Source organism: Phragmites australis, chromosome 1 (genome assembly GCF_958298935.1).
Source record: "Phragmites australis chromosome 1, lpPhrAust1.1, whole genome shotgun sequence".
Classification (NCBI taxonomy): Eukaryota; Viridiplantae; Streptophyta; class Magnoliopsida; order Poales; family Poaceae; genus Phragmites; species Phragmites australis.
The window spans coordinates 48607711-48620745 of NC_084921.1; the positions used below are offsets into that span (position 1 = coordinate 48607711).

The 13035-nt window shown below is 44.6% G+C and overlaps 3 protein-coding genes across 4 annotated transcripts; all 3 read right to left on the reverse strand.

Moving 5' to 3' along the window:
• Nucleotides 1-125: 125 nt before the first annotated feature.
• Nucleotides 126-3099, reverse strand: LOC133924225 (fasciclin-like arabinogalactan protein 4). Its single transcript, XM_062369673.1, has 3 exons — nt 2962-3099; nt 2801-2845; nt 126-2609 (listed from the first exon to the last, which is right to left on the reverse strand). The coding sequence occupies exon 3, from the start codon at nt 1681-1683 to the stop codon at nt 385-387; it is 1299 nt and encodes a 432-aa protein (XP_062225657.1). The 5' UTR covers nt 1684-2609; nt 2801-2845; nt 2962-3099; the 3' UTR covers nt 126-384.
• A 116-nt stretch (nt 3100-3215) lies between these two features.
• On the reverse strand, nt 3216-8603 carry LOC133924212 (protein ESMERALDA 1-like). Of its 2 annotated transcripts, none has more exons than XM_062369654.1 (10): nt 7841-8603; nt 6958-7027; nt 5969-6048; nt 5777-5865; nt 5214-5411; nt 4888-5092; nt 4491-4658; nt 4201-4368; nt 3935-4125; nt 3216-3802 (listed from the first exon to the last, which is right to left on the reverse strand). In XM_062369654.1, the coding sequence occupies exons 1-10, from the start codon at nt 8219-8221 to the stop codon at nt 3640-3642; spliced, it is 1713 nt and encodes a 570-aa protein (XP_062225638.1). In that variant the 5' UTR covers nt 8222-8603; the 3' UTR covers nt 3216-3639. The 2 variants fall into 2 exon arrangements, with proteins under 2 accessions (XP_062225638.1, XP_062225647.1); XM_062369663.1 differs by having other exon boundaries at nt 5981-6048; nt 7841-8602.
• A 3064-nt stretch (nt 8604-11667) lies between these two features.
• On the reverse strand, nt 11668-12448 carry LOC133890405 (uncharacterized). The gene has a single exon (XM_062330788.1). It carries the CDS (start codon nt 12356-12358, stop codon nt 11732-11734), a length of 627 nt encoding a protein of 208 aa, XP_062186772.1. The 5' UTR covers nt 12359-12448; the 3' UTR covers nt 11668-11731.
• Between the last annotated feature and the right edge of the window lie 587 nt (nt 12449-13035).

Below are 13035 nucleotides of genomic sequence, written 5' to 3' on the forward strand. Positions count from 1 at the left end.
TGCTATATCTCCTCACCCCTCGGTAATCCAGCTCTACCGAATTCACACCCTCAGAAATAATCCTGATTCTAAATTTCCCACAACGCCAACCCCATTAGAACCCCCAAATCCTGAGTTCACACATGTTCAAAATGGAAAATACTATTCATTTTGGAACAAAAGGACTGAATAGATTTCTATGTGTGATATTATTTTTCCCTTTGCCACATGACAAAAGGAAAAAGAAACGGGAATAATCAAGTGAAGCAACTTTTTTTTTTTTTTTGCTACTTTGCAGCTACGGAATTCTCTCCCCATCCCATCCATTTCCCAGTGTACACGTTCTAAAGACAGTAAGAACAAAAACTGAGCACAAGGAAGCGAGCAACGAGTAACACCTGGACCTCATACCAGAAATAGTAACAGATGCAGCTGTAGGTACATCAATCCTATACACCACCACACGGTCCCCTTTGTCATTGCAAATGCGGCTGACGACTTGTTATCCTCCTCGTGCAGGTCGGGCGGCAATGACAGCCTCGTCGGCGGTGTCTGCTCGTTCCCAGCGGCATCTGGTGCCATCGTGACCGAAGGTGGCGACACAGCGGTGCTGTCAGCATCGCCCTGGCTGAACATTTCCTTGGGCAGTAGAACCTTGGAGACGGCAAAGACTGCCACGGGATTTTGGTCGAACACTGTGCGGGTGATGGATGCCTGTACAACGCCGGTGTCGATGGCGATGGAGCCATTGACGCGGGTTATGTTTAGGGTGAAGCGGCCAGCCTGAGTGTACTCGGTCGCGAGCGTGGGCTGGACGGGGTTCACGATGGACTCGAGGGAGCCGAGCAGGTAGTAAGAGTGCAGCACGTGGAAGCGGAGCATGACGGCCTTGCGCTCGGCGGGGAGTGACTGGAGGCGGTCGGTGGCGGGGAGGCCGGCGAAGGCGTCGTCGGTGGGGACGAAGACGGTGATGCCGGCGCCGTGTTCGTCGTCCTCGAACACGCCAGTCACACCGGAAGCCTGCAGCATTGAGGCCGCCACGTTGAATCCCCGCGCGTCGGCGAGGACGCGGGTGATATTGACCGGCGGGGGTGGGCGGCTCTCAGAGGCCGCGAGGTCGAATCCGAAGGGGGAGATGAGGCCGCCGACCGCGAGCACGCTGAGGTTGTATGGCACGGCGGTGACGGCGACGAGGACGGTGGCGTTCGAGCTCGGGGATGGCTCCGGCGAGCGGACGACGACGGTGGAGTTGGACCCCGCAGTGAGGTTGACGACGCCGAGGTCGGAGGGCGCGCGTCCCGTGGTCTGGAACAGCGTCGTCACGAGCTTCCCGGAGGCGGGGAGGCGGGTGAGATCGGACGGGGAGAGGTACTCGAGCAGGACGTGGTACCGCAGTATGTCGGCAATGTCGGCGCCTGCGGCGGCCGCGAACGCCGAGGGCGACTGCGGCAGGTTGGCATCCGGCACGGCCAGCAGCGTCAGCGACGACCTCCCGGCCAGCTCACCGGCCACCGGGGTGGACGCCAGCAGCCGCGCGAAGTCGGCGAAGTTGGGGAACGCAGCGAGCACGGCCGTCACGTTGACCCCTGCCGCCGGGGAAGGCAGCGCCGCCGCCACCGCGAGCAGCACCAGCACCGCCCCGAGCGCGAGGCGCGGCGAGATGGGAGGGGCGCCTCTCCCCATCTCGCCAGTGGAGCGGAGCATTGGAGTGGGGAGAGAGGAGATCAGGAGATAGATTATGACCGATGAGAAAGGGACGGAAGGGTTGCCTGCTGAGGGGGGAGTATTTTGGTCTTTTCTCCCCCACCTTTCCTGTTCGGTTGGTTTCGGTTTTTGCTTGCGGTCTTCTTTGCTGTTGGAATGGCGTGGTGTGTAGGTGGCTTGGACTGTAGCAACTACGCCAGCCCGCCAAGCAGTTTTGCAAAGTTTGTACCACGATATGCCTTGGTCCTATTCGACAAAGTGGTGCTCGTCGAGTCAGTCCTTCTAGGTCTAAAATACGGATAAGTACTCTGCACCACAGCTTCATTCCTTATTGTCTCTACGCTCATAAATACATGTCATTTAAAAAAAATATTTAGCTAAACTTTTACAAACAATAGTTTTCAAAATATTTAGTTTAGAAATAATAAAATTATACGCGTAGATTTAAAAAATACTTTCCTAATATCACAAATTTAATGAATTTTATAAATATATTCTAATAAAAAATAATAATCAAAACTATACATTAGAGACGTACCTTATCAAAACGTTATGTATTTGGTCATTATGACCAAATAGAGTATCATGCTTAGATTTGCTGATACAACCTAAAAGACAAAATGTTAGGTAGTATGAACCCAGGTTAAGCCTGCGGACCCCTAGGATCCCACTTGCCTGAATATTAATGTTTTGATCCCATTTATCTAGAATTTTTTTCTGATGTTTTCGTTGAGATCTAGATGGATTGTTCACTCTGGCGTGTATGTCAAGGAGAGGGGAGACCCATAGGGCTCAAATGGAGCACGTGAGCAGTAAGGGGTGGTGAAGTATAGATTAGTTACTTATGTTCGGGTGCCACTCGAGTCCAAAACAGCAAGCAGGCTGAAGTCTCCTGTGAGGTCCGGACTCCGGAGCTCTGGGATGACCTGAAAACATGTTCAGTTTGGTTTGAGAAATCTTGATCCAGTAGCAAATAGGCACCTTCCAAAAGATGGATCACCGGAAGAAAGAAGCAGCAGGAGACAAAACCAAATCCATCGTAAGAAATTTCAAAAGGAAAAGTTGTTCTTTGTCTTTTTATTTGTTTGAAAAGCTGGATGAGAAGTTCTCGACTCACCAGCCACCTGAATCGTGGGTAAGTGACAAGCCCCGGTGGTAAAACCTGTATCACATTACTGCAGTTAAATGGTTGCGGTTTGCACACAATAAAGCAAGCAACTCACCAAACAAGCACAAAGAAATGAAGGCGAACACATCATTCAAAAAAAAGTAGTTTACCTTTGCCATGATATACTTGATCATTCGAACAATCTCACACTTGAAGATCATGCACTGCACTCAGGAAACATCCAGTTTGCTACTACAATGGCAACATGAAGAACAAGAATCTTACAGTACAATTTACCTTTCGGCTGTAAATCTTTGAACTGATAGTACTTGCTTAGTGTCCAACCAAGTTACAGCAACTAATCCATAGAAAAATGTTAAAACAAAGAAGTAAAACATTGAGACAAAGGGGCAAAGGGCCAGCCTTGGAGAACTGATCAACACATTTCACCAAAACAAACAATGGTTGTCTTTCTTCAAAATTCTGTGTATGACGATTGCTTCCTAGCTGAGAAATGTACAAGGGAACTAGTACTACACCAAACAAACTAGCACTACGTTGTTAAGGAACAGCCCTAGATATTGCTAAATACATCTTTTGTCGATATGGATCAGTGTATTGTTAGCAACAGGATTAGCTCAGATGAAAAGAAATTGATATATCTCAGACACTCCAGGCTATACAAGCAGATGTTGCCCTGGGGAGGATGGAATGGACAAGCAACACTTTAGTAGGGGTGCTTGGAGATGGAACATCACACCACCAGGTGGCACGCAAAGAATGGGAATGCTATGATGCCAAGAAAGAATTAGGGTCAGTCAAATGAGTTAAGATACAACTATTAGATGCTATCTGGCCTGGATGGATTTGGAGTGTTCTGATTTGTTTGAACGACACAAGCAGTCAGGGCATGGAAAGGTGTATATAGATTCATTTGCCCTTTTCATTTCAATACCCTTAGCATCGCTATGTGTTCTCATATTGATCAGTTGACGTTTCAGTGACTTCCATCTGCACAAAAAAAAAAACAAAGCAGAATTTGAACAAGATGAAAAAACCATGTTTAAAAATGATGAATACAAGGCATCAAAGTCAAAGGTAATGATACACCCTTATGTCTAAAGAATGACAGTAATGACATACCCGATACGTGGATTATCAAATAGTATGGCCAATCTTCTTTTATCAGGCTTAATTGTTTTCGAATGGCCACCATACAAGTATCTCCTATGACCAATAAGGAAATGAGGAAAATTTCCGCCTTGTGTAGTCACAAAAACCTCGCTATGAACACAGACACTGTAGTCAATAGCTGCCATCCTTGAGGAGAAATTCTGCAGGCACACGTTGTCTTAAATAGTAAATACTATAAATTCAGTACAGAAAAATTTTGCAGCCATCCTATATACCATGAATGGAGCGAGTTCTTCATCCAATGCCAATGTTTCTTTTGTCTGTAAGAGAGGAAACATTTCAAGGAGAGGAGCCATGTTCTTCTCTGCTTTATATATCCTTCCAGAAGCCAAATAGATTGCAGTATTATTGCTGAAACCCATTGCTCGTAACATTAATCCAACCTAAACATCATATAAGCATATAAGGATGAAATTCTTTGGCAGTGTCTGTTGTATTTGCTTGAGGATGAAATTCCTGAAGTTTCTTTTCAAGCAGTAACACCATCTTTTAGATACAGGCCTACCTCCAAAGGTGACAGTGGACATTTCCCATTCATCCTTATTGCTCCAGGCCTTATTACACGTCCTGGCCTAGTAAACTTCCCTCTCCAACCTCTTTCCCTGGCTGCATCCAATTCCTTCTTCTCGTTGTCACCACCATCAAAGACACAACAAGAGAAGGCAACCATATCCTGAAAAGGAAAGTTCTAGCTGAGAATTCTCCTGTCTAATTATAACGGGCCTACCTTGCATCATGAGCGGAAAACGAACAGGAAAAGCCACTTGTTTCCTATTCTTTTGATAACCAGAAGTCTAGGACCCAGCAGTATCTAAAACATCCTGGTGGTTCCTTTGCACCCTTATTTTGTCTTGTTATTTCATAAACAGACTAAGGATAAATCTTTTGTAGAGAAAACTAACCTCTTCAAAACGGAGATGCACTGCTACGTATTTCCCACTGTTTTCAGAGCTTTTTTCTCTCATTCGAGAAACTAAAGTGTTCGATAAAGTTGTGATTGGTTTAGAAAATTTTAAAGCTTCAAAATTAGCTAGACATCTCAGTCGCTGAACAGCAGGAGGAGCATCAAACGACAGCCGATTTGCAAATGGTGATATCCTTATGAACCTGTAATTCAGATAAAATAGCTTCAAAGCTCATATAAGTATTATAACAATTATTACTTAGCAATATCACAAGAAAGTATTATCCTTATGAACCTGTAATTAGTATTGGCTTCACAGCTCACCTTTCTTCGATCAACTTAGGAAGAACAACATCTTCATAGAACTGAATCGGAGACCAAGCCTTTATCTTGAAATTAAATACATTACTCAAATTGTGACCAAACCGCTCCATTATGAACTCAGGCACCTTGTCAACCACTCGGATATCATTTTGTAAACGATGGACAAAGCGATCCTCATCATAAATATCACTAAATTTGCTGTATCAAAAAATAAATGTCAGTAGTCTTATTATTCTATTTTAAGCAAAAACTGCGGCATTGATAAGAGATTTTCATCAATTGGCATGACAGGGGATACAAAAGATCAATTATTCTCAGAACAACCAGAAAGTATGTGCATATAAATGAAAGGATTATACATGGAACCATACGCATAACAGATAACAGAGAATGGTGAGCATGTGTATAGTGGTCTTTCAAGCACTACTGGAACAAAAACCTAGCATTTTTAACCTTCTCAGTATTAGCATCAACCAAGTTTCGGCCATTGAACATAATTTGCATTATGGCATGCAAGAGAGAGAGAGAGAGAGAGAGAGAGAGAGAGAGAGAGAGAGAGAGACCTAGGATCCCTCCAAATGCTATGATAGTGGAAATTTGGGATTATAAGAGTTGCATTCAGAAAACCGGCAACTGCAACTGCATTGCATATCTGCAAAACAATTTTAAAAGAAAAAAAACATTAGAAAGGAACTCAATGAACTAGATTATAAGGTAAATAACACAAGTGATAACAGTCATGAAGAACCACTAACGGAAGGCAATACCGATGTTCTTTGTTGATTCAGACCACCATTTGCCTCCACATATATATAGCCATTTGATTCAGGCAAACCTACCATAAGTAATCAATTATTATTAGATATTGCCCTCAAGATAAAATTTCATTGCAGAAAATGTCACCTCCTAAAGTAAAAAAAATGAGTGATGAGACTAAAGCAAAATATGCCAAATACACTAAATATAATATATTGCGAACTACAAGTTCATATGCATCTATCCATGGGCCGTGGCTCATATGCACCTATCACCGGCTCATAAGCATTAAGCGTACTTGCTCCTAACCTGTTTTACTAATAAGCAGGCTGCTCAAAACCCAAGCCAAACCGGCCTCAGATTGCACACCAGGCAGTTCTGGAAGTGCCAGGCCTTGCTCTTCAGGCCAACACACCTAGACCCAAAGCCCAAAACAGCCCAAGAATATTGATAAATTATTAAATTTACATATTTCGAGATAATATTAAATAATGTTACTATTTTGATTAAAAAATACAACACAATTTGTACAAAAACTATGTTACTAACTATTCTCAGGACAATCCAAGCTCAGGCCAGGAAACTGAAGCACAAGTAACGGGGTGCTTCAGACAGGGTAGCCCATGAATAGATCTACTTATAGTTCAGAAGTCACTTCTGAGAATAGTTTCTTATTTGCAAAATTGAAATTTTAGAAGCTGTAAGCACGTAACTAAGATAATAAAATACATCAAATGCATGTGCACTTGATGATACACTAGTACACATAAGATCTGTCAAATTTAGTCATCAAGTTAATGGAATACCACAAACTAGAAAACTTTGAATGGAACCTATGTGGAATGAAACAAGCTACCTTCTTTCGAATTTGTCAAAGTCATATTAGTAGGAAAAAACCAACATTTGAAATTAGAAATATCAATGAATATTCACAACATGTGAAATTCATTAATCACGACTCACGAGAAGAAAAATAGGAATGGCATACCGTTGGTGTTATTGCTTATGCAAGGTCGCCAAATACCACCTTTGTAAGCATGTCGCCATACCGTCGCTAGCTACAAAAAAATAGCAATATCAATATGAATAAAAATGAGACACGGTTGCAAAACATGAATAACTGAACTTAAGACAGAGTCTTGTAAATAGGGACAGGATGAGTTAAATGACAAATTTCAGTTGATAGAACAAAAGCATTAATTTTAGAAGCTGTAAAATTGTCTTCTACACACCTGTGCCATTTCCCTTGAGCTATGGGGAAATCAGTCTATCACTGAGTTACCCTAAGATTTTGAGTATTTAGATGGTCATTCGATTTAATGTACAAACCCCAATAGGAACTATGTACAACTGGCACATACATTATCGCCCACACCAGCTGATCTGACAAAATTCCGAAATGTCAATTATCTGATTGTAACCAAGCCAACCATTATCTGCCGATGAATAATATTCCATGACCCCGACAAGTTGAAGCAGGTATCAACTGGTGAAACGCCATCAGTTGCTCCTGTCATTCACTACACACATGCACGAACTAACACTTAAGAAATATAAAACCGGTACTCCACACATATTTCTATGAGTTTACTGCCACTCTCCAGCAACTAGAAGATAAGTTAACCCAAAAAATGGACCAAATCAGCAGTCATAAAATAATCTGAACATGTACCAACCACTAGCCTACAGTTCACTTTCTCTGCTCGACCAGCAGACATGCTGAAACTTCGCATCCAATGATCCGAGTACGGAACACCACAACTAAGACAGCACGAGCATGCTTAAACCCAGAACGACCAAAGACTTCCATCACAAACATAAATTCCCAGTCCAACAGACTGCGCCGCAGATGAGTAGGAGGAGCCCCTCACCGCATCGGTGGCGTTGTCGGCGTCCATGTCGGCGCGCAGGCGGTCGTACAGCTGCGGGCTGCGGTACATCGACCCCGGCGCCGGGCGCGAGATGACGCGGGGCACGCTGTCGAGCGAGATGGAGCCCATGTAAAGCAGCATCGCCGCCACGTAAAGCAGCGGCGCGAAGAGGAACACCCCCTGCCGCCGCAACAGAGCCGCGAGCACCACCCGCGCCGCCCTCCACACCGCGCCCGCGCCGCCGCCGGCCCCGGCCCTCGCCGACCCTCCTCCCTTCACCGAGGCCTTCCTCCCCCACGCCCGCCGCGGCGACGATGGCTGCGACGGCACGGTCGCCCCGCCCCCCAAACTCCCCAGCCGGCTGTACGCGTGGTTCTGCATCGAAGCCTCCAGCACCTTGCAATATTAGTAACCGCGCGAAGCCAGGGCTCGGAGTCGCAGTCCAGAGTTCGCGCTACGGTTCCTCCCGCGTGATCGCGCCTCCCCAGGGACGCGGAGGGGCAGAAGCAGCGGGTGTCGGCGGCGGCGGCGGGGCGGTGGCGCTGCGCTTGTGCGCGGCGCGGTCACAGCGCGTGACCGCGTCCGCGTGCGGCTCGGGCGGGTGGGGTGGATGGCTGCCTAGTGGCCCGGTGGTGGTGGTCTCGATGCGTCGTCGGATTTTGCGAATTTTTGTGTGCTTTTGAGGTGCGGCTTCGGTCGCGCGGCCCGCCGCTGACCGAGGATTTGTTTTGGCTTTCGGTCTGTTGGTTTGGGGGAATTTGCGCATGCGGCCATGCGGGGGATAGAATGATGTGGATTTGGAAAGGTTTTTAGACTGTTTTCAATTATATTCCTTTTATTTCGTTCACTTTTCGATTTCCTTTTCCGTTCTTATTTCTTTTATTTCCTCTCATCTCCGATAACTTCTCTTCGAGCGAAATCGCGAAGGAAAAGAAGAGAAAATCTCAGTCTGAAGAGTATGACCCTGGGAATCCCTTCGCGACGGGAACCGTGAAGGGAAACCGTTGAAGCGCTGAAGGGAAAAAAAATCCCGTCGTGAAGGGATTTTGAACCCTGAAGGAAAACCGTTGGATACAATCTTAACGTTTGCGTTTGGAGAGTCCAGCTTTTCTGGCATGGGTGGCGGACACTTGGGTTTGGGAGTGGATGGGAGAGGAAAATTCCACTCATTTTTATGGGCGTAAGGGTTATTAAGATTTATATTTATTTTGATATTCGTATTATCTTATATTAAATTTCATATAAAAATATTAAATAAATAAGAAAAGAAACAAAATGAAAGAATTATAGTTGGAGATGGTTAAGGAAACCGCGGCGCGGGGACTCGGATTGATATCTTTCCTCGTGTCGAAGTTACGTGGCTACGCAAGTTTGTCCTGGTTGGTATTAGATTCCTTCGAGAAGATGCTTTTGTCTGCAGGGCTCAAGCCAAGTACTGTACAAAAATCGGTTTTGGTCTCCTCTTTCCAAGTTTGTCACGATGCTGGTAGCCTTACATGGTGATTCGTATTCGGCAAGGTTTTAGATCGCAATTTTCGCGGCATCCCATCAAGGTCCACAAAACAACAAAAATTCTTCGTCGCGTGTTAGTATTAAAAATAAAATAGTAATGTAGTTCATATTTGAGAAAACTCATTAAAACATAGTATTTCAAAAGGTACTAATATAACATTAAATCAACTCTAGGTATAAAACACTCCTAGCACAAGCTTATAAACATGAATATGAACCTTCTAGCGAAGTTGAATTCCAAATTGACTTAGCTCTTTTGGCTTATAGACACAGTGGAGCAATGCTAGCTCCAGCTTTGGCAGATAGGGCATTGGAGCGATCCAAAATATATGTAGGTCATATTTGGCATAAAATTTATGAGCTTTTATTGAAAAGTGGATTTTGCTAAAAAGCTATTTATGACTTTATGTCAAAAGCTGTTGGTTTTTAGGAGAAATTTTTAAGTTTATATTATACCAGCTTTTTAGAAAAGTTACTATCAATTAGCTTATCAGTTTTTAGTTTATTTTATTAGAAACTAGATTTTCAGTTTTTCAAAAATCAACCATAAGTCAACATGTTTGTTTCAACTTATAGCTTCTGAGAAGCAAAAGCCAGTAGTAAATTATACCAAATAGGATCATAGTAAGTTATTTTGAATATTCATATTCGGTTCATCTTGATCGCTGAGTCACAAGAGAAATAATCAACTACTAAGATGATATCAACAATCTATCTCTACTATATAGAACATAAATTGATTTTCGCATCAATCTCTTCATCTACTCTTCTCATATCTAATAAAAACCTCTAAAATTCAAATAATTTACTCATTTTTGTCATCCATCCTCACACTCCAACCTTCTCGTTCCATTATCGGCTATGGATATGCAACTGTTTTACTAATAAAAATAAATGAGAAAATTAGAAGGTAAATTAATGAATAATCATGTTCTACTTTTTCGGATCTCATATGAAATCAAACTACTGCATCACTCTTGAGTCCCGACGTATTCATTCGACGGTACCTTCATAACACATTCACATCTTCATATGTTGATTTTGTTTTTATATTACCGCATCCAATATTTAACTGTAGAGAGTAGGATAAAACGAAACACCCGTCATTCTCTATTTCTCTCTGCCCGTCCTGTACTCCTGCGTGCTGCCATTTTGCTGCTTCCGGGGTTGAGTTGTGGTGCCAGGCAGACTGTCCAGTAAGCCGAGATTCTGATGCAGCGACTCAGACATGTCAGCAGACGCGCCATGGAAGATGACCGCGGCGCGCCAAGGCGGGTGCATGCGTCCTTGTCGCCGGCACATGAGCACACTCGTGCTATTTTGCACGACCTGGTCCCGTAGCTTGCTCGTTTTGGAGAAATGACAGGCAGCAAGTTTTGTTCAAAGAGCACAGCCTGCAACTGCAGCATGTTAAGAAGTAGCCGGAGTCACCGATTCACTGGTGGCATCTTAATCTTCTGCGATCACACGCTGACTAGCTAGTTAGCGACTGGCGTCACTACTTAGCATGCACGATTAGTTGTTGAACTGAAGTGGAGGTTGCATTACAAGACATCTCTGCAACTGCTCACTAGCAGTTTATCCCAAGAAAACTGATGAGATCACGAGAGACATGCTACATGCGTGCTAGAAGAGTAACTTTTGAGGCACGGTACTTGCATGAGATGATTTAAGATATTTCCTAGCTAAGTGCATGTGTTGTAAAAAAAAATATTACACGGGGTAATATTAACCTTAAACTCAAGTTAGGAGATATGAATATGCTATAGAAACACTGTCGAATAAATACGCTGGGAGGATGCCATAATTTGATTTTATGTGATAAAAATACGGATGAGATTATCAGTTAATTCTCCTATATTTTTTATTTATATTTATTAATAAAATAGATTACATATATGTAGCTGAGATGAAAAGCTTAGCGGACGAGATTGGACGGAAAAATAAATAAATTAATTAAATTTTATAAGTTTTTATTAAATAAGATAAAAGTAAGGAAACAAAGTAACGCACGACTAACTTATACTTTATACAGTAAAGAAAGACTAGACCGGCACTGCTGGGTCTACTGCTCAACTGCTTGTTTATCCTCTTTTAAGGCAACGAATGATTTTGCCAGCCAAACTCGTACTAATCTAGTACCCAGAAAGACGGTCTCATTTGTCAACAAAAATGGGAGCGGTGCCTTCGCCTGCATTTCTCTCTTTTTTTCCCACATAAGACGGGTGGAAATGTTGAAACCGAAAAAATGAATGAACTGAAACGAATCAGGCTCTTGGCAAGCAAGAATACCTGTGCTACCGAAGTGTGATCAGGCTTCCCGATGACGAACTCCGTCATGTAAAGCCTCACGAATGAGACGGCTCATGCACCGTTCCTTCAGAAAGTGAGGCTCCTGTGGTTCGTCGGCATCGCCAGCATGGCGGTGTGATCCATGAAATCCTTGAGCTCCACCACTGCCTGCAGTATCCGCCCGAGGTCGCTGGCGCGCATGAACCCCGCCGCGCCGAGCCGGCGCACGGCGTAGACGTAGATGGTGAGGCACCCCTTCCGGAACTTGAACCGCGCCATCTCGCTGCCGGTGAGCCCGCGGATGAGCTTCCCGTTCACGGCCCCGAGAGGGATCACGGCCGGCCATAGCCGGTCGACCACGGCCGACTTCATGGTCTCCGACTCGAACACGAACAGCACGGCCTTGGACCGGTCGGTGCCGAGGCCGAGCGTGAGCGTGCGCCACGCCTGGTGCGCCAGCACGGTGAACCCCGTGGGCACGTAGGCTGTCGTGGACGGGAACGGCAGGTGCGCGCACTCGGACGCGTACGACGGGTGGATGCCCAGCAGGCGCAGCAGCTCCAGCGGCGCCGCTCGCCGCGCCGTGTACGACCTGGCCGCCAGCTGCCCGCCGAACCGGAGGCCCTTCACGTCGGTGCAGAGTCCGAAGCGCGCCTCCTTGTCCGGCTTTTTGTGCTGCTTCCTCTTGTCGTCTTCTGCCATGGCGGCATGCATGCACGTCGTAAGCTTTCAGGAGCGAGCTGCGATCTGTGTCCGGGGATGAGAGGAAAGGCCGTGTTTCTGGCACGACATCGTAGTTCAGTCAGGGTGAAGGACAGTCAGCGTGGACATTCAATGAAGAACATTTTTTGTCCGCCTTTACCATCTTATTGCTGGTTGGTCAAGGAAACGAAATGATTGTGCGCAATGCTTTCTGCCTTTCTCTACCTGAAATTGAGTACAGATTACTCAGGGACCTTTTAGCATTTGAACTGTTTATGCGCACGACAGCTACTTCGACATAAAGGTTTCAGACAAAGCTACGAGCCATGATACTCTTCTGTGAAACAAACTTGTAAGCTCTGTTCATTGTAGAGAAGTATGCGCACAACGCACAAGTGGATCTAAAATATGACGCTTCTATATGCAACTGTCTTACTTTAAAAAAAGTACATGCAAATGTTTTTGTTATTTTCTTTTGGGCAAGCAATGTATAGAAGAGGAGGACGCAGAGAATTAAGACTAACTATACGCTTCTATATGCAACTGTCTTACTTTAAAAAAAAGTACATGCAAATGTTTTTGTTATTTTCTTTTGGGCAAGCAATGTATAGAAGAGGAGGACGCAGAGAATTAAGACTAACTATTACACGTGCATTGCAATGGCTCCTAACTATACACATTCACATTGC